This window comes from Neophocaena asiaeorientalis, unplaced genomic scaffold, assembly GCF_003031525.2.
Source record: "Neophocaena asiaeorientalis asiaeorientalis breed wild unplaced genomic scaffold, Neophocaena_asiaeorientalis_V1.1 scaffold118, whole genome shotgun sequence".
Taxonomy (NCBI): domain Eukaryota; kingdom Metazoa; phylum Chordata; class Mammalia; order Artiodactyla; family Phocoenidae; genus Neophocaena; species Neophocaena asiaeorientalis.
In genome coordinates this window covers 9,340,761-9,362,501 of record NW_020175528.1, presented here as the reverse complement: position 1 = coordinate 9,362,501, position 21,741 = coordinate 9,340,761, and the positions used below count along the sequence as shown (strand labels likewise).

Here is a 21,741-nt window from a genome sequence, read left to right as displayed (position 1 = left end):
TGAGAGATTATCTAGGCCTGAAATAGGGCGGCGCTGGTTAAGATGGAGGTGAAGAAGCAGAGTTGTTCAACATTTGGGAAATAAACTTGTCAGGCCTTAGCGATTGTACAGATGTTGGGGGCATGAGAGAAAGGAAGGGATGAAGAACAACTCCCAGATTTCTAACTCAGGTAGCAAGGAAGATAGCAGTGACACAAACTGAGACACAGAATACAGGAGGAAAAGCAGGTTGGGGATGAAAGGTGACAGGTTGTCCTTCAGAACAGTGGGGCCCTAGCATGATCCCTTAGATTGTGGTATCCCCAGCTGGGGAATCCAGAGCTGGAGCAGAGGCCTGGCTGGAATTTGGACCCAGGAGTGACTGGCCCATGGGTGATCAATGAAGCCATCAGCTGCACTGAGGCTGCCTGTCAGTCAGCCAACAAGTATGTAGTGAGCACTTGGCAAACGGCAGGCAGTGTGGCAAGTCCTGAAGGAGCGTCGTTTGTAGTGGGTCGTGAACAACAGTCTCCAAACAACTAAAATGATTTCACGTACTGATGATAGGGGCTGTGAAGAAATTAAAATAAGGTCACGGCATAAAGAGTATCGGAGGGGAGGAGGGGGTGGTGGCAGAGATTGCTCTAGCCCTGGTGGCCAAGAAGGTCCTCTGTGAGGACACGATGCTTGAAGGGAAAGCCGAGTAAGAAGAACACTGCCCTGTGAACTCTGGATAAAGACCCTCTGAAGCAAAAGAAATTATGTTCAGATGGGCGTGGCCTTGGTGTGTCTGAAGGACAGGTGAAAGGTCAGAGGGGCCAGAACAGAGTGAGTGAGGCAGGCTGGAGGGACAGAGGTCAGGGTGAGCCACATGGGGAGGAGACTGGGTTTTATCCTGAGGGAATGTGTAGAGTTAGAAGAGCAGAAGCCTGAGGAAAGATTCCTGGGAAACAGCAGCCTGAAGGACGAAGGGAATGTAGTCACAAAACCAGGAGAGGGTAGGCTTTTGAGGAGCAAGTGAGAAATCCTCCAGCAGCAATGAATATATCCCTTTTATGTTCATAACACAGAATGGCTCCTGTTTTGTGAAGAATGGAATGAAAGGATCATTCAACTTCACCCACAGCCCACTTGTAAGCTAAAGGCCTGAGAAATGCATATGTCCTGCCACAGTTTCTTGAGTTTCTCTTCCAACATAACAGCTTTTGTTTACCTGGTGATGTGTAGATCAGCATGGAATCGATGTCCACAGAAATGTTTTAAGATAGCTGCAGAATCTACAAGGCAGTTCAGCCATTGTATGCTTTCACTGTGCAGATGAGGAAATGCAAGTGCACAGAAGCTAAAAGGCTCTTCCAAGTCAACACAGGCCTAAGATCAAGATAGCACCCCTGCCCCCTCTCTCTCTCTCTCTCTCTCTCAGCATCCCTGTCTCCTTATTCAAAGGCTACTTTTCATTTGGCACCTAGCTCATGTCTGTTGGGAGAAAGCTATCATTAGAAGTTTTTGGACCACCAAACCCCAGGGATGGGCTGGAAGCATCACCACCTCTCTTTATCCACAGGCACGACACTTCACTTGGATGTCTGGGATGGATGGAAGGAATTTCTGATGGGCTGTCTCCTCGGACAAAAACTTAAAGTCCAACGCTATTTATCAAATGAAGGACCAGTACTCAAGTATGAGATAAAGCAAATGCTAAACGAATTAAAGTAATTTTTGCTAAACTTTCATAGGAACTGCAATTCACTCTAGCTGGGGTGCTGCTCCAAGGGAGTTCCCTTGAGACATTTTTACTGAGATATTTGCTCGAATAAGATAGCAGGGATGCCACCAGGGCTGACAGCCTTTGGTGATGTATTGTAATTCAGGTAGACTTTCATCAGGAAACACTACCTAAATGCACGACTTCAGTTTGGTTTGGATATTAGACTTTTATCGGCAGTTTGTAAAGGATATCAGAATAAGTGCCTTGCCACTCTCACATTCAATTATTCTAAAAACCACTAATTGCTTATTGATTGGCTGAAAACATTGCCTACCTCTTCCTAAGCTATCATGTAACTTTTCAAATCCCATCTAATTCACACATTCATACTTTTGCCACACATGAAGTGTAACACATGCTGCTGGGGCAGTGGAGGAGGGTCGGCTCAGAGAAGCAGGTGGGCATTTTAACATATCTCTGCAGCCAGCAGCTTCCCAGGTGCATAAACTGCATTACCCTTTAGGTTTTAATTCAGTGGTATTTAGAACAGTGCCCCCTTGTGGTGATTTAGTCATACTTTACAGAAGCACACACGCTCAGCAGGAGCTCTACGGGCTCTGTGAAGTGACAGATTGGAAAACCAGCTTTTGCAATTTTACAAAATATTTAAACATTTAAAACTAATTTATATTTGGGGATAATTATAATTCTCTCTTTTCTTTCTTTGCTCTGAATCCAAAGAAATAGCTGTTGCATTGTTACTTTTAATAGTGCATACGTACTGAGTACTTTGTAGCATTGTGTTATATTTATTAACTAATTTTATACTTATAACACTTTTATGAGATGAATACTATTTTATCTTATTTTACAGATAAGGAAACTGACTTAGGAAATCTGCCCAATGTCACACAGCTAGCAAGGGCACAACTGGGTTTTAGATCCCCACAATTTAATAACTCTAGTGCTCATGTACTTAACAATTTCCACTTAATCTTTAAATAAAATCTAAGAGCTCAGAGAATATAAACACGATATGCATATGATCAGAGTGAAAAGCTCCTTTTATTCCTCCACCCAATCAACAATGTATGTACTATGTACTATGAAAGCAATAAACAAGATATGGTCCCTGCCTTTAGCAAATTTATAGTCCAGTAGGGGAAACAGAAAACAGGTAACCAATTCCTGGAGAAACAGAACTGCAAAATGTCTGGGAGTACAAACTCCAGTGCTCATCTACCTAGGTTCAAAGCCCCACCCCCTCAGTGTTTAGTCGTGTAAACTTAAGCAAGTAGTCATCCTGTACCTCCGTTTCCTCGTCTTTAAAATGGGGAAAATAATAGTACCTATCTCATAGAACTACTTTAGAGATTAAATGAGCTAGTATTATAAGGAACTTAGAGGGCCACCTGGCACATGGTAAGGAGGATACAAATGTTAGGTGTCGCTGTTACCATTCAGTGTGAAAATTGTTATGACATGGGCATTGTGCAAGAAGGTATGGGAATGTATAGTATGGACAACTGTAGGGGATCACGTAAAGCACCCCGAGAAAGGGACTTGAAGGGCTGACACTCAGGTAAACAGTAGGGAGAAGAATAAAAATGTCTCAAAACAGATAGAACCACACGTACAAAAACCCAGGGGGCAAGAGAAAGGATTCAAAGAACTGAAAGAAGTTCCAAATGGTAGATGATAGAGTAAGAGGAAGCTAGTGGCCAGGGGCTGGAAAGATAAGAAGAGGCCAGCTCATGCAGGCCCCTGTAGGAATGTGAAGGATTTGGATTTTTATCGTTTAAATGTTGGGAAGACATTGAAGGCCATGATGAGATCTGCATTTTAGAATATTGGCTCTGACTGCAATGTGGGGAATAGAGGCCGACAGGGAGACAGGAAAATAGTCCAAAGCAAACGGCAGCCTGAGCTAGGCTTATGACAGCAGAGGTGGGGCTAAGAGGACAGACTGTGAAAAGATCATTTAGGAGGCAGAATCAACCAGTCTTGGTAACAAGAGTGCTCTAGTTCCCACAACATGCGTGTTGAGGATGAAAGCAAAGTCCAGTTAGTCCATGCAGGAGGGGCTCTTCTCCCCAAATCAAATTCAGAGTTGCTGATCTGCACTAGTGAATTTCAGACGAAATTGATATGTGAACCAAAAGGCCAGCATATTAATGTATAATTCTAATTAGTTATAATCTGTCAGAGGGTCCTAGAAACCCACATGTTCTGGGCAGACCATCTCTCTTATGCAGGAAAATTACACGGGATGCCACATACACCTGAAAATTATGGTGTGGTGAGCATGCAGTCAGAGACGGGAGAGTTAGTTATATGCAGATTTTGGACGATACCAGCTATCTGGCCTCCATCTCTACCATGAGGTCACAGAGAGCCTTGCCCAAGTAAATCCTGGACGAAACCCGATGGAACCCTGTCTAGCTTTGCCTCCCTAATTCTTATTTCTCTGAATAGTCTTCACCCATCATTCAATCTGTGCCTGATGGGAAATTGGAAGGATGGGGATGGCAGGAAGGCCAGTGTGGCTATAGTTCAGTGAAAGAGAAGGGGAGTGGCAGGAAGTGAGGCAGGAGCTGGGGCAGGGTCCAGGTGACAGGTGCCCTGAAGGCCAAGATGAAGAGTTAGAATTTCAGTTACAGCCGGAAGCTACTAGAGGGTTTGGAAGAGAGCATAGGCCACCTCCAACATATGGAATAAAAAGACTGCTAAGCACTGCATGAGGAAAATCCCGTAGGGGGATAAGAGGAGGTGTTAGAAAAGACAAAGCAAACAAACATACAAAGCATTCAAATTTCTAAAATGTACTGAATTTCTTCCTGTGCTTCCCCAGTGAATATAAAGCTTGATATTTATCTTGAGCATTAGATTTTCGTAAAGGAAAACACTGCTCCAAGGAAACCAGTTTGAATTATTTATATGTACACAATAGGACAATGTGTATAAGCAGGACCTGTGCAGTTTAACCTGTGTATTACTATAGACCTTTTCTGAAAATACTTTTAAAAGTTAGGAAGGTAAAAGTAAGGAAGAAATAAATATTTTAACTAGAATGCTTTGTGGGTATTTAGTGTAACTACCTTTGCCTGTTTGCTGACTTACTAAACAGCCCCATTCTCGCTTGTTTCATTCATTCAGGTATCAGAAAAGGGTTGCCCTGTACATCGCCGCCTTTTACGGGCACACTGAGCTCACTGAATGGGCCCTGAAGCAGGGTGTGCGGCCCCACGAGATGGTCGGCGTGCACCCCTACCGAGCTTGGTGCCATGAAGCCCTTCACGCAGATGTCTCTAAATGCCCCATTCATGCAGCCGCAGAAGCGGGCCAACTGTTGATTCTGAAGGCTTTTGTCAACTGCAGCGTGCTGTGCCTGGAATGCAAAAACGCAGCGGGACAAACTCCCCTTACCATTGCGTTCAAACACAAGCATAAAGACTGCGTATTATATTTACTGAGTAAAATGTGGTCCACTGTTTCTTTTCTGAAAATCTCAGTCCCCATGAGGATTTACATTAAAATAAAACAATGGGTACTCAGAGCTCAGAGTCACAACCTTAATAAAGGCCAGCTTTGCGGAGCAAGGGTCTTTGGAGCCAAAGTTGGAGACGTTGTGATGGTGGATGGTTTCACCAAACCCAAAATGACCTCCAAGAGCTGGCATAAGGCTGAGAACAAGGACTCACAAGGCACTGTGGGCAAACTACCGCCTCTCAGGGAGCAAACTGTAAGCAGGAAACGTGTCAATCCTGTGGTAATTTCACAGCAGGACACAAGAGAACAAACACTCAAATTTCCTCCGCTGGTAGATGCAAATACGTTCTTTGAATTACAAAAACAACAAAATCGGAAAAAAATTACTGCCACAGCTAGGAAAAAAGAAAAGCTCATAAAAAATACATATCTCCCCCAAGTCCCCCTCCCTCCAGTTTCAAGAGTGAGCTATTCACACCCATCTTTTTACTATGCAACACCCAGTGCCAACTTTTTACTCAGATCCTCCTTTGCATCTTTCTCAGAGCACAGTGGAAGGACTCCAAGGGAGAATGCCATCTACTACTTAGCTGTGGCCAGGTAAGGTTTTCTCTTCAAACAAACAAGGATAAACCTTTAATAGGGCAGGTCTAGGGGAGGAATGGTCTATGAAGCCATCACACTAGCATGCCATGTAGTATAGCACAGGTTTTTCCTGTGCATCAGTACCCAGCTTCAAGGACCTAGCCTTGTTCTAGGACAAAATGAACTGATTTTATTGGCCAATCCATGTAGTATTCTACTTGTCAAATTTTCAGGAAGAAAGGAGTTGTATCAATTAACAAGGTCACTTGTTTTTTTAAAAAAAAAAAGTAAAAGAAATTGTTAATTATAATTAAAGGGATAAGGGGGAAACTTGAAATCTGGGAGACATCAAAAGTGTCATGGAAGCCTGGATGGTAATGAAAGTGGAAGGAAAGAAAAGAACAATTTAATGACAAACTGAATCAAAAAAACTTCAGTTGACTTATAGACAAGAAATACAGGCCGGGGGAGAGCTATATTGGATAGGGTGATAGAATTGATATTAATATTTAAGGTAAGTTTAAAAAGTAATCCATTATCACATTTAAAGATATAAACAAGTGTGCTGGAAGTGGATTTTTTGGGCACATTCATTTCATAAAATAAAATTTTATATATTGGTCATCAGATTTCACTGAAAACACTACTCTGATTAGATCTCAAGATAAATACTTATGAGGTATTATTGGGTGCCAGTATTACAGTGAAAATATAGATTTATGAACGATTTTTCCCCTTACTCGATATAATGAGAAGGAAAGAAAAAATAAAGCTAGTTTGTTTTAGTTGCCTTTCTGTATTGGTCTTTATTTCAGATCTACTTTATTTCAGCTAGGTTGCTGCCACCTAGTGGTGAGAATAATTGCCATAGTGATGAGCTATAAAATGCAAACTTCAGCATACGGCATGATGAGGTTGAGAAAAGATGAAGAAACTGCTTAACAGCTTCAATCTTTGTAATTTATGAGATATCTCTGACTAGAATGTATAAAAAGATAACCTAAAATTATAGAAAAAGACCAGGAAATTATTAATTGAAAAAATTATATAATCCATCTTAAAATCAGCCTGTAAACGTAAGGAAATACTGATCAGTTTTATCAAAAGATGCACATTAAAAATGATTTCATTTTTTAAACATCCAAAAAAATGCCTATTATGGCCCAGTGCAGTGCTAGGCACAATGGAAATGTGCCAATGTATCTGTAGTTAAGGTGGCCATGTATGTGGTTTTGGGTGAAAGGCTGCCAGTGTCTATTGTGTGTGGTGCTTTCTTGGGGAGGAACTGAGTTGTGATATATAGAGTTAAATGCATAAACAGCACTAATCTCACATGTATGGCTTTTTAAATTTTTTTTTTAATTAATTTATTTTTTATTTATTTGGTTGCGTCAGGTCTTAGTTGCGCAGGCTGACTCTGTAGTTGTGGCTCGCAGACTCCTTAGTTGTGGCTCGCCAGCTCCGTAGTTGGGCACATGGGCTCCTTAGTTGTGACACACGAACTCTTAGTTGCAGCACGTGTGTGAGATCTAGTTCCCGGACCTGGGATCGAACCTGGGCCACCTGCATCGGGAGCGTGGAGTCTTAACCACTGTGCCACCAGGGAAGTCCCTGAATTTTTATATTTGCATACATGCATGTAACAACCACTCAGATCAATTGCAAAATATTTCTAGCACCCCAAAAAAGTTCCTTCATGCTCCTTGCCAGTCAATGACCCCTCCCAGATATAACCATTATTCTGATCTCTATCAATGAGGTTAGTTTTGCCCCTTCTTGACTTTCATATAAAGGGCACCATATGTTATGTATCTTTCATGTCTGGCTTTTTTGTGCAACAAATTGTCTGTGAGATTCATTCATGTTTTTGCATGTATTGATTCTTCTTATTTCTGTATAGCATTCCATTTTTATGTAGTATTCCACATCTCTATCCAATCTCCTATTGAGGGGCATTTGAGTTGTAACTAATTTGGGGCTATTTTGAAGAACACTCTATGATTATTCTTGTATATAAGTTTGGTGGACATTTGCATTCATTTCACTTGACTCTATAACTAGGAATGGAATTGTTAGGTCATAGGGTTAGCTTTAGTAAACACTTCCACACAGTTTTCCCAAGAGGTTACACTAGTGTGCTGTTTTTGCAAGTACACTTCATAAGTATTGGAGTTATCATGGGGAAGCAATTTCAAGGTTGAGAAAGGACTTGGTGGGGAAAACATTTCATTCAACAAAAAGGTTAGTGCAGGGAATTCTCTGGCGGTCCAGTGGTTAGGACTCCATGCTTCCACTGTAGCGGGCAAGGGTTTGCTCATAGGAGGAGGGGTGGTCAGTCTGATTGTTCACTTCCTCTGGCAAAGTTACTCCTAGCAAATCTTTCCAATTATATTGTTTCTCTTTTCCCAGTGCTTTTCTCTTCCCTCTGTTTGTATTCTCTACTGCCTTCCCATCTGTTTTCTCCCCTTTCCACTGTATCTATCCCAGGATCTGTCCCATATCCCTCTGCTGGTGGGCTGTGGAGGGATGGGGGGACCTGCATGCCTCATGCGCCTGCAGGGCTCTTTCTGACCTGGCTCATTGTCCCCTCAAAGGAGTCATGAAAGCACCCATGTCCACCTGAAGTCACCAGTCAAGCCAAGCAGCTAGGTGGTCTGAGCACTTACCACTAAAGGACCAGTACAGCTCTTGTGCCAAAACGTAAGGAGTGGACATGCGCTATCTTGAAGGCTGGGCCCACCATCATCAAGGTAGTATCATAGCCAGGAGATGGGGAAGAACCTAACTAATCCTTCCTGGTGCTAACCTGGGGGAATTGGGTCAGGGTGGATCCATCTGATGCTGCTGATTGTGTGGGAAGGGTGGCCTCCCAAACCAGGACCCCAGACATCTCATCTGGTGTCATGTGAGAGCACTTGCTGGAACTCCACCTTTAGATTCACAAAAATATACCTGTGAGGGTTGACTCCAAGAGAGTATTGCTACAGTTAGCTCAGATCCAGTGCTGGGTTGGTGCATGTGGCTGGTGTGGAGAGGATAGTAACTCAGGCCAGATTGAGTCTCATTCCCCAGAAGATGGTGTCAGCTTTATACAGATCAAAGAATATTTACAAGGTGTGTCCAGAAAACTTGTCTTCCTTACTGCCTATTGTCTGATTCCAGTGAGGTTGATGCAACTTGGAAGTCCAGCTTAGTAGAGATTCAGATATGGAGGATTGGTCCAGAAGCTTCAGTGTCCTGAGTGCACTGAGAATAGGTGACAGTCCCCAGTGGTGACTCTGATGGGCTCCCATGCTCCTGATAAAAGCAGACCTCTCTGTGTTGTTTTGTTTTGTTTCGTTTTGATGAAAAGTACCAAGGATGGGGCAGGGGAACCTTGCCACAAGTTTAAACCACTGTGGTTGATGAGGGTGTTTGCCTCAGCCTTGGAAGGTGAATACAGGGAATAAACCTGCTTGGCCTGGTCATGCCCCTAAGTCTCACTCTTGATACAGGAGTAACTCCTCCCCAAACTCCTTTTGATAAGCGCTCTATTTGTTGTGGATTGTAGGAGCAAAGGAGAGTCTGAGGGGAGATGAAAACAAATGAGGAGGCGGACAAGAAGTCTGTTTGGCCTGAAGGCAGTGTTGGTGTAGAGCAGAAAGCTGGGCAATGTAATATTTTCCCTTAAAAAAAGAATTTTAAGGGACTTCCCTGGTGGCGCAGTGGATGAGACTCCACACTCCCAATGCAGGGTGCCCAGGTTCGATCCCTAGTTGGGGATCTAGATCCCACATGCATGCCACAACTAAGAGTTCACATGCCACAACTAAGGAGCCTGTGAGCCACAACTAAGGAGCAGGTGAGCCACAAGTAAGGAGCCCACCTGCCACAACTAAGGAGCCCAGGTGCTGCAACTAAGGAGCCCGCCTGCCACAACTAAGACCCCATGCAACCAAATAAATATATTTTTAAAAAGAATTTTAATTAGAAAATACAGTAATATGTGCTTTCTGGGAAGCATCCGAACAACATGGGAATGTATAAAGTAACCATGAAAGTCTCCATCCATCCTCCAGCCCCACTCCTCTCCCCTCTCATGAATCCCATCCGTCTCCCCAGAAGGCATCATTATTACTATGTGTAGCCTCCTAGAACTTTTCCATGTATCTCAATATATGTATGTGAGATATGTATGTGTGCATGCCCTTTTCATCCTAAAAGGGATTTTACTGCATTTATGTTCCCAAATATACATCTCTTAGACATAACCATCAAATCTTTCTACGCTAGGGAGAAGGAACTACCTTGTCCTTTTTAGTGGCTGCCTACTATTCCACTGCGTCCATGTATAATAAGTTATTTAACCAGTCCTCTCTTGATTTACATTCAGGTTGTTTCCATTTTTCACCATGATAACAGTGGTGCAATATATCCTTTTATGTGTAATACTTAGTCATTTATGAAAGTATTTCTATAGGACACTTTCACTGAAGTGAAATTGCTTATTCAAAGGACATATACATACTAAGTTAACTTCCTGAAAGGTTGTAGCAAATTGTACCGATCTATACAGTATGAGAGGCTACTTTTGAGTGAATTACATATCTACAGCTAGGAGGGGCCAAGGCTCAGAGGGAGTTGTAGTGAAGGAGTGAAGAAGAGGACCTGACAAAGTCTCTAAGGGTCAGCTTGTGTGCTACTGTGTTATAAATCACCCTTCCCCGAGAAGAAACTGTCAGTAGTACCCCTGCCCCCAAGAACAGTTTGGTACAATTCAGTTGCTGGCCCTTGTAGAAAAAGGCCTGCCCTGTACTTTCCAAGTTTACCTTGCAATGGGTATGGGGCAGGTATTTTCTCTCTTTGATTCCTCCGGGATATAAACTACCCTCTCCCTCTCCCTGTCTCTCCCCCAACCCCACCCCCTTCCTAAGGGACTGGGGTACAGTGGAAGCAGGGGCTAAGGCTCTGCTGACCTCCCTTTACTGGCAAGCCTGCCATTTTGCATAGATGAGCACGTGAGCCCTAGGAAAGCACAGGCATTGAGCAGGGCACCGTTCTTGTGCATTCCTGAGCACTAGGTTTAGGAGACCAGTTGCATCACATCATCTCCTCAGTTCTGCTTTGATGAGAGAGCCCACAAGAACAGCAAAGGGAGACATGAGCTGGACCTTCAGCTTACACGAGTCACAGAGTTGACTGAAACCTGAGGGTTCAGCCTCCCAGCCTAGCTTGTCCAATGCTGCATGCCCAGGCCTTGCCCTCCAGTTGAGGACCCTGAATCCGTGACCCATTCAGGTGGGCAAGAACCTTGTTTCCTCTGTTCACTTTTATATCTTTAGCACAGCGCCTGGCATACAGTAAGGGCTCAATAAATAGGTGTTTAATGAATGCATAGAGGTCAGGGAGAGGTGGATATAGTTATACCATTCTTTCCTCCCTAAGCTGGGACTTCTATGCTGAAAAGAAACACTGAGATTCAGTTAGGTGGTTGGGCTGATGGCCCAGTTAGTGGTTACTAATGGTTATTCATTCAACCAACATTTATTGAGCTGGAGGTATGATGGTAACTTTCCTAGTTTTAGCACTGAAAGTTCTGTTTCCTGAGAAATCCCTGAGGCCTGGGCAAATCAGGACAGTTGGTCACCCTATACAGTCAAGAGCAAATACAGATACAGTCCTGCTCTTTGTGAGGCAAACCGTTTAGTTGGTGTGATGGGCATTATCACCCAGGCTAACTGGGGAAAGTGCTATGAAGGAGAGGAACTTGGAGAGAGAGGTTCTATGGAAGTCTGACATAGACCTTGACCTCCCTAAGAAAATGTCTGAGCTGAGATCTGAAGGATGGGAAGGAAGAATGCAGTGCTCCAGGTAGAGGAAAGAGCTTGTGCAAAGGCCTTGTGGCTCGAGCTTATGGGGAAGTTATGAAATGGGAAGATATGCTAGAGCAAAGGGAGAGAAGAGAGGTACAAGACAAACATGGAGAGGTAGGCAGGGCTCCATAAGAAGACCTGGGCTATTTTACCCTAAAAACAAGGAGAGAGCATCGAATGGTTTGACCTGATCAGCTTTGGATTTTTTAAGACCACTTTGGCTTCAGTGTAGGAGAACAAGAATGGATTCTGGAAGTCCAGATAGGAGTCCAGGGCAGAGATGGTAGGAGACTGCACTATAGGAGTCATGGAGAGAAGTAAATGGGTTGGAGACAAATATAAGAAAGAAATTGATAGGATGTGGTGGTAGATTGCATATGATAAGGAATGAGGGGCAGGGTGGATGGAAGGACTCTTGTCTTTGGAGATAATCAAAGCAGGGGTGAGGTTCTGGGCTCACAGAGACTCCCAGCCACTGCTGAAGCAGCACTGTCCATAGTGCTCTTTAGAGAGATATGGGCAGCTATAGGAAATCCCAGGTCTTCCCAGGAGCTTACAGACATATTTGCAGCAGGGCCTAATGTTCACAGAGTCCAAGCGAGAGCCCAGCTGATGGAAGCAAAATGATGCTGTAGCAAGGCAACCCTGTTGATGAGTATGCTTGCTGTCTTTGCATGCCAGACTGATGTAACCACATTTGGCTTTCCTGGGTAAGTTCCAGGAACCCAGAAAATGATGACTCAAGGACAAAATGCCTAAGTTAGGCCACTTTCACACACTCAGGGGGGTCTGGGCTGGCAAAGAGGCAGAGGCTCTTAGAGAAAAAACTGACCTGGGAGGTACCGGCCTGTATCCCCTCCTGCCAACCCTGTCTTGTTTTTATTCACAGAGCCATTACAGTATTATATTAGCCTTCTATTTGTGTATATGCCTCCCCACTAGAATCTAAGTTCCATGAAGGCAGGGACCTTGTGTGTTTTGTTCACTCTTTGTTTCTTCAGCACGTAGAACAGTGCTTGGTATTGTTTAAAAAAAGAGACAATAGGCCCAAAATGGAGTCCCTTGTGCTAAGCCCCACATCAGCAAACCAAGATTTAATATCTAACCTAATTGCAATGTCAACCTCTCTCCTAGTCTTAAAATAGTCAATCTGGAATTTCCTGGTCAGCAGTAGTAAGGTAACCTATCTGATAAAACCCTGCGATCCCCCAAAAAAAGATGAGGTAATGGCTCTTTCCTTGTCCCTGACCCCTTCTACCTATAAAAGTCTCCCAAATTATTCAGCTCTTTGGAGCTCCTTTCTGCATGGGATGCTGCCTGACTCACAAATAGTTGAATAAAGCAAATTATATCTTGAAATTTACTCAGTTGAATTTTGTTTTTTAACAACATATAGTAAGTGCTCAATAAACAGTTTTTGAATAAACACAGAAAAGCCAGAGTTCAAATGCCAGGGAGAGAATCAAGACAAGCAGTAAGCTTAGGGAGGAGCTAGATATGCGACAGAAAGGGAGAGAGAGGACTTTAAATCAATTCGGGTGGGATACGGAGAAAGGCTAAAGGTGTCTGAGTGATTTCCTTATGGCATAGGACTTGAATATATGGACAGCGTTGATGAGTTAACCCCATTTAGAGGGCCCAAGGAGACACAGTCATTGAGGTAAAGCAAGGAGTTAATCCAGAAGATTAAAGATGAATCAGCCAGACTTGGATCTAGTTCAAATGTTTGAAACACTAAGGTACTTTTACGCAAGGTTGCTCTTAATAGATTGAGTGAAAGAAAGCCCTTTAAATCTATGAGACTTTCCACACGAAAGGGGTGGTGGTCAGAAAAAGGAGCCAGGTAAAGGTGGCTACATGGTCTAAGACACTGTTTTGTGAAAGGGTAAGAAAGAAATTTAGTTTTCAGGAAAGTAAGTGGATTTGCAAAAGGCATTTTAGGGGATAGGGAGGAAGTGGCTGGAGATGAGACTGGCAAGGTAAATTACACCTACATTGAGAGGCATTTTGTGGGTCCAAATGGACAGTTTGCTTCTTATATTTTTCCATGGGGGAGGAAGTAGGTAGGAAGATCACAGAAGTTCTTTTTTATCAAACAAATCACATAATCAGTTTTTGTTTATTTTTGAAGACAAATATGGTGGAGATGTGTAGAAGAGTCACTGGAAATAAGTAATACTAAGGGTGTGGAAGGACTACAATAGGGTTAGGAGACTCTGCAATAAGAGAAACAAGAGGCAATAAAGACCTGGACTGGAACAGCAGTAATTAGGGAAGAGGGGAAAGGCCAAATATGACAGATATTTCTGAGGAATAATGTACAAAATGTTATCGCTAATTGGGCTTAGTGGTGGACAGAGGAGGAATGAGTTTTGTTTCTGGCTTTGGAGATGGTGAGAAGAGTAACATCACTGTGTTAGAACAAGGATACTGAAAGGGACAAGTTTAGGAAGAAGATAAAAGATATGTAAATTGGTAGTGTGGGGGATGTCCAATTATCAAATGATTTTATTTGATAATTGGAGATATGCATCTTTTTGGAAAGGTTGTGATTTGGGAGTCATGAATATGGGAGTTGAAGCAATTAGTAAATAAAGCCTCCCAGTGAGGGTGCAGAGAGAGAGGAGGACAAAGGATAAGACCTCAGAGGACCCCAACATTCAAGGAAATGTAAAACCCCTCTGTAGTAAATCACATTCGCATCCTACAAAGTAGGAGCAATCATATTCAAATTTATGTTTTTGTTAGCATACAGCCAGAGAATAACTATCACAAAACGTTGTTGCATTGCATTTCAGTTAAAGGCTATCAAAATACCTAATATCTTACCAATGAAAAAATGTATTTGTGGTGGGAAAGAAGGAGAGGGGGAATAGGTCAGTATGTATAGGGATGCCTGGGGAATAGTTAGAAAAAGGTTTGGGAGTTTCCTGATGGCCTAGTGGTTAGGATTCTGGGCTTTCACTACTGTGGCCAGGGTTCAATCCCTGGTCGGGGAACTAAGGTCTCACAAGCTGTGCAGCACAGCCAAAAAAAAAAAGTTTCAACCCAGAGAATTCTATGACATTGAGTGGCTTTCTATTTCTAGCTGTGGGTGCTAAGCTTCCGGTATTGCCTTGGGAAAATATCATTCCCACTGCTTCACAAGGAACTGGATTTAGAAAGATTCCTCTTTCCTATTTTACCTCCTCATATGACAAGATAAATTAGCCACAGCTACAAAATCAACCTAAAGAGTTCCATCATTTTAGCTATAAATGGGGACAAGAATGGACCTCCTTATAAATTATGTTCTGTTTTCTTACAGTGCCTTTAAAGAGAAACGATGGCTTCAGCAGTTAGGAATAGCAAGAGTCCTAGCGAAAAAGAGCATTTCTAACCTGACTACCCAAGGAGGCCTGACAGCGTGTGAAAATCCTCCAGAAATTTTGCTTTGAAAAGTCATGACAATCCCAGTTTGGGTGAAGACCTGGTCAAATAGAACTTCTAGTTCTAATGCTAACATTTCTAATAACAGTTTTAATGTTGGAATTTCTAATAACAGTTCTGATGCTACATGACTATCAACAGGTTATTTAATGTTTAACATCATGTTTCCTTGGACTCCATCACGCAAAGTGAAAATTTAGGGCATTTGTTTTTGCATAAAGAGGCTGAGGAAGAATTCATAAGAAACTAAGAATAGTAGTTGCCAACAGGGTAGGGCAACTGGGAAGGTGGGAAACAAGGACATGAGCAAGAATGTTTACTTTCTCTTATTTTTGCTTTCCTGGGATTTTTAAAAATACTTTTTGTTTCTTAAACCATATGAATGTAGTACATAGTAAAAAATTAACTTAAAAAATTCTATATAGGGCAAGTCCCTATGAGAGTTATAAATACCATCTAAGTCTAATACTGGTCTCAGACATCTTTTGAATTTCTGCTAAAACACTGCTTGCTATTAATTTTTAAAAATTGAGGTAGAGGGCTTCCCTGGTGGCACAGTGGTTAAGAATCCACCTGCCAATGCAGGGGTCACGGGTTCGAGCCCTGGTCTGGGAAGATCCCACATGCTGCGGAGCAACTAAGCCCGTGCGCCATGGCCGCTGAGCCTGTGCTCTAGAGCCCATGAGCCACAACTACTGAGCCCATGTGCTGCAACTATTGAAGCCTGTGTGCCTAGAGCCTGTGCTCCCACAATAAAAGAAGCCACCGCAACAAGAAGCCTGCATGCCACAACTACAGAAAGACTATGCACAGCAACAAAGACACAATGCAGCCAAAAATAAAAATAAATTAAAAAATAAATAAATTTATTTTTAAAAATTGAGGTAGAGTTTTCATACAGTAAATTGCAAAGATCTTAAATCAATGGCTTTAACTAATATATATATCTGTGTAACTAACAGCAATCAAGATGTGAACACTTCTATTGCCCCAGAAAGTTCCTTCAGGCTCCTATCTAAGAATATCTTAATCCATATAGACACCTGCTATTCTGATTTCTTTTTTTTAATAAATTTATTTATCTTATTTATTTATTTTGGGCTGCATTGGGTCTTCGTTGCTGCGCACGGCCTTTCCCTAGTTGCGGCGAGCAGGGGCTACTCTTCGTTGTGGTGCACAGGCTTCTCATCGCAGTGCCTTCTCTTGTTGTGGAGCACAGGCTCTAGGCGCACGGTCTTCAGTAGTTGTGGCACGTGAGCTCAGTAGTTGTGGCTCACGGTCTCTAGAGCACAGGCTCAGTACTTGCGGCGCACGGGCTTAGTTGCTCTGCAGCATGTGGGATCTTCCTGGACCAGGGTTCGAACCCATGTCCCCTGTATTGGCAGGCGGATTCATAACCACTGCGCCACCAAGAATTCCTGCTATGCTGATTTCTACCTCCATGCATAACATTTCCCAATTAAAGGAATCATATAGTTGTTTACTTTTATGTCTGGGTTATTTTGCTCAACTTAATCTTTTGAGACTCATTTACATTGTTGTATGTATTAGTAGTACATTGTTTTCCTTTTTCTCTATGTAGTGATATCCCTTTTTTCATTCCCGATATTTGTATCTTTTGCCCTCTCTATTTTATTTTTGTCATGAATAGTCAGTCTTGTAATGATTTTGTCAATTTTACTAGTTTTCTACAATGAATCTTTTGTTTATTCTTTATGTTGTATATTTGCTTTCTAATTTGTTAATTTCTTGACAGTTTCTACTTCTCTGATTAAATAAATACTTTATCTGTCATCTAATGTTTTGGACATATTATTCATAGTTATTTTAGAGTACAGGTCTAATAACTCCAATATCTGTACTTCCTCCATACACGTCTTCCGTAGATCTTTTTTTACTATTGAGTAGTACTCCATTGTGTAGGCACACCATAATTTATTCAAATGTGTGTACCTTTGGGTTGCTTCAGTTTTGTGATATTGTGAATAAAGCTGCTTTAAACATTACTGTAAAGGTCTTTTTCTGGTCATATGCTTTCCTTTCTTTTGGGCAAGCACCTAGGTGTGGAATTGTTAGGTAATAGAGTAAATGTACATTTAACATTATAAGAAACTACCTAACAGTTCTCCAAAGTGGTATTACTGTTTTACACTTCCACTAACAATATACAAGTATTCTGGCTGCTTCACAGATCCACCAAAATGTGGTGTTATTAGTACTTTTGATTTTTAGTTATTCTAGTGGGTTTGAAATGACATTTCGTGGTTTTAATTTGCATTTCCTTAATAACTAATAACACTGAATGTTTTTTGTGTGCTTATTGGCCATTTGTACATTTTCTTTTGTGAAGTGTCAACTCAAGTTTTTTGTCCGTTTAAAAAATTGTGGTGCTTTCCTGATGGTGCAGTGGCTAAGAATCCGCCTGCCAATGCAGGGGACACCAGTTCGAGCCCTGGTCCGGGAAGATTCCATAGGCCGTGGAGCAACTAAGCCCTCGTGCCACAACTACTGAAGCCCACGCGCCTAGAGCCCGTGCTCTGCAACAAGAGAAGCCACCGCAATGAGAAGCCCATGCAACAAAACGAAGAGTGGTCCCCGCTCACCCCAACTAGAGAAAGCCGTGCGCAGCAAGGAAGACCCAACGCAGCCAAAAATAAATAAATTTTTAAAAATTGTGTTGTTTACCTTTTAATTATTGGTTTATCAGAGATTCCAATATACTCATGATACAAGTTGGTTTATTTTTGGCTGCACTTGGGCTCAGTAGTTGGATTCTAGAGTGCAGGCTCAGTAGTTGTGGCGCACGGGCTTAGTTGCTCCGCAGCATGTGGGATCTTCCTGGACCAGGGATCAAACCAGTGTCCCCTGTATTGGCAGGCGGATTCTTAACCACTGCACCACTGGGGAAGTCCCACAAGTTCTTTGCCAGATACATGTATTGCAAATATATTTTCCCAATCTGTGGCTCTCTTTTTCATTTTATTAATGGTGTCTTTTGATAATGAAAGTTTTTAACTCTAATGAAGTACAATTTATCATTTTTTTCTTTTATGGTTCATGTTTTCTGCTTCCTCTCTAAGAAATCTCTGCCTACCCCAAATTCATGAAGATATTCTTGTTTTCTTCTAGATGTTTCACAGTTTTAGCTCCTATGTTAGGTCTATAATCCATCCTTAATTATTTTTGTGTGTGTGATGTGAGGTGAGAGTCAATTCTTTTCCATAAGTTTATCAAATTGTTCTAGTATAAGTTGTTGAAAGTTCTTTCCCCTCATTGAATACCTTGGTACTTTTGTCAAAAATCAATTTACAATATATGTATGGATCTACTTCCAGACTCTCTATTCCATTCCATTGGCCTATTTATTTTTCCTTATACTAAAACCACACTGTCTTAATTACTATAGCTTTACTGTGGGCCTTGAAATCAGGTAGTATGAATAACTTTGTCCTTTTTCCTACTTTGTTTTGGCTATTCTCAGTCCTTTGAACTTCCAAGTAGATTTTGAAAATAAACTTGTCGGTCTCTATAAAGAAGCCTGTTGGGATTCTGATTGGTCACAACTGACATCTTAATAATAGTGAATATTACAGCCCACGATATATTTCTCTATCCATAGTATATGTCCCCATTTAAGTCTTCCATGATTTCTCTCATCAATGATTTTTAGTTTTTAGTGTAGAGGTCTTACAAATCACTTATTGTTTTCTTAAATATTGCATATTTTTGATGCTATTTGCTAGGAAGATTTTTAAGATAGATTCTGTTACAATAGTCAGAAGCACCTAAAATCTAAATCTCATTTAAAAAAATAACTTTAGGTTTCTAGTTTGATATTATGGTGTTGGGGCACATAGAAGGTTAATACAAAAGAAAATACAAAGATGATACCAAAGAGATGTTGTAAGGCAGCATGTATATAGGTATTAGTTCATTGTAGAGACAGCAAGAGGGGACAGTGAGTGGAAGAGGGCACAGCAAAGGTTCTGGGGTACTGGTAACATTCTACTTCTTTTTTTTTTTTTTTTTGCGGTACGCGGGCCTCTCACTGTCGTGGCCTCTCCCGTTGTGGAGCACAGGCTCCGGACGCGCAGGCTCAGCGGCCATGGCTCTCGGGCCCAGCCGCTCCGCGGCATGTGGGATCTTCCCGGACCCGGGCACGAACCCGTGTCCCCTGCATCGGCAGGCAGACTCTCAACCACTGCGCCACCAGGGAAGCCCACATTCTATTTCTTGATCTGGGTTAACAGATGTGTTCAATTTGAGAAAATTCAACAAGAAGTATTTTTTAAGACTCTGTATCCTTTTCTGTATGCATTTTATCATCCAGTTGAAAAAGTTAACTAAAATAATGAAAAAAATTCAGGAGCTAATTCACGCATTTGACGGCAGCCTCAGACTCATGAGAGGGCAATTCATGTGAGTGATGGGTGTCACCATGCTTCCTTCCTCTTGACAGTGTGCTGAATTGAACTGAGATTCCTTGCAAGAGAGGATACTATTTTATGTATCATTGAAAACATAACCAAGGAGGTGCCTGGTGCAAAGATTCTGGGGCAGGAGTTTCTATGAAGAAGAAAGAAATATGGGGAAATATGAGAGGAAAAAAAGGAGGTGGAGGATGATAAGGAGAAAATGTGAGAGGACAATTGATATGAAGCCTTGTTCCTTGCCAGAATCAACTGAAAAATTACAGAGTATTTATCCTTTCTTCACTTTAGCCCTAGTAAGATAGCATGCAGTGACATTAAGATCTCATTTTCTTATAATATTATACAGTTGTAAAGCATTATTATTAGCATAGACAGGATACCATGGGACATTTATTCTAAACCTGAATCTTATTTAAATCAAAGTTAAGTGTCACCTTCTCTTTGCTCCAGGTCATTTTGTTCCTTCCTCGGGTATTACCACTCATCACACTGTATTCAGATTACTTGACTGTCTCCTTTACTTTATTATCATCTCCTAGAAGGCAAGGACAGTATTTTATTCATCTCTAAGTTGCCAAGGCATAGCATATGCTTGAGCTTTGAGTCATTGCTCTACAAATATTTGTTCTATTAAATGAATGGATTTTAGCGTGATCATGCTCATGGAATTCCCAATGACCTATGTACACAAAATCTGCTCCTATAAAATATAAATGTTTCAGTTAACAAATCATCTGTTACTGCTAATTTAGTGTATAAGTTGATCATCAAAATCAATTTCTTAATATGAATTTATTAACTCATCTGAGCATCGTAGCAGCCCTGCATGACACAGAAGGACAGTCATCATTAAAATACCCATTTTACAAATGAAGAGGTTAAATTTATAACATATAAGAATAACTTATTGGAGGCCCTACAGGTAGTGAGAGTCAGAGCCAGATCTGGAACCTAGACTTTTGACTTTTCACTCAGGTAATTACCTCTAAACAACTACATAACATTTGGTAACAGAAAGTCACTCTGTACCTCATCGTAGGAAGTTTTAACTCCCAGGCTGGTTCCCCCAGCTATAACTTGACTTTTTGACCACCTTCCTTGACCACCCCATTCTGTTAATCCTTATTTCCTACCTTCACCCCTGCCCCGCCCCCACCTTCACGCCCACTTCAGTCCCTGAGATCACAGGGAAGAAATGCTATTTTATATTGGCATAATATTACACCTATTTGTAAATTCATTTCGGCATTCCTTATTCCCTGTATATAATGGACATTTTCTCAATAATGTATGTATAAAACCTTGTTCAGAAAATGCCATTTTTGCTGATCTGCAACATAGTCTAAGTAAGAATTGGGCTCTCTCTGCAAATGGCTGCTTCAAGACCTAACTAACAAGTTTAAAAACCTGCCTTTCTGTGCCCCAGTATGGGAAACAATTTCAGTTTCAGTCAGATGCAAGGGATGAGGTAGACACAGAGAGCACAGCTGAAAAACTCTTCCAGTTTTCGCTTCTGCCCAGGAGACATGGAGTATAGAGAGCTTGACGTATAGACAGACAGCTTTCTATCTATATCCCTAGATAAAACAACCGTAGATGTGAAGTCTCTCTCTGTCTCTCTCTCTCTTTTCCCCCATGCTTTCCCCCACCAAGACAGTGAGATTTGAAGACCGTCAATTAGCCATTCTGTAGTCTCTTATATTTGCACCACAACAGGTGAGAAGAGTGAGTTGGTAAAGGAACCAAATTCTCACACTGCCCCCAACACATAAAAATAAAGACAAGCGTAGTCGTCGTCTTCCTCGTCCTCATTGTCTTTATCCTAATTTATAATCACTCACAGAACTTGTTACCAACCTTCAGCTTTCAGCCTCCTGTGCAGAATGATGGGTTTTGGAGCAGGTGATCAAGGGCTCTGACCTTCTCCTTCCAGCTCTGTCACTGGCTTATGACATAGTCTTTGGAGCTTGGGTTCTTCATCTGTACAAACGATGGCCCGCACCGTACAAACGATGTCATGGCTATTGAGCATATTAAATAAGATAAATCAAGTAAGATAACGTATACAACAGCTCTGTACAAACTAATACCTCTATAAAAGTTACTTTCAACTGCTTGACCTGTCTCTCAGTTTCATTGTCTCTAATGGGAACAATAATGGTACCTACCTCATAAGGTTCTTGGGAACTCTAAATAAGTTAACTGTATGAACAGTTCCTGACATAGTGCTTAATAAATGTTAGCTATTGATATTATTAAAGTAAGC

At 41.7% G+C, this 21,741-nt stretch overlaps 1 protein-coding gene across 1 annotated transcript in view; it reads left to right on the top strand.

Moving 5' to 3' along the window:
* ANKUB1 (ankyrin repeat and ubiquitin domain containing 1) overlaps positions 1–15,050 on the top strand; it is a 37,213-nt gene extending 22,163 nt beyond the window's left edge. The window contains exons 4-6 of the mRNA XM_024768990.1: positions 1,544–1,658; positions 4,844–5,776; positions 14,921–15,050. Coding sequence (XP_024624758.1) covers positions 1,544–1,658; positions 4,844–5,776; positions 14,921–15,050 — 1,178 coding nt within the window. The remainder of the gene's footprint in view (positions 1–1,543; positions 1,659–4,843; positions 5,777–14,920) is intronic.
* Positions 15,051–21,741: the final 6,691 nt, after the last annotated feature.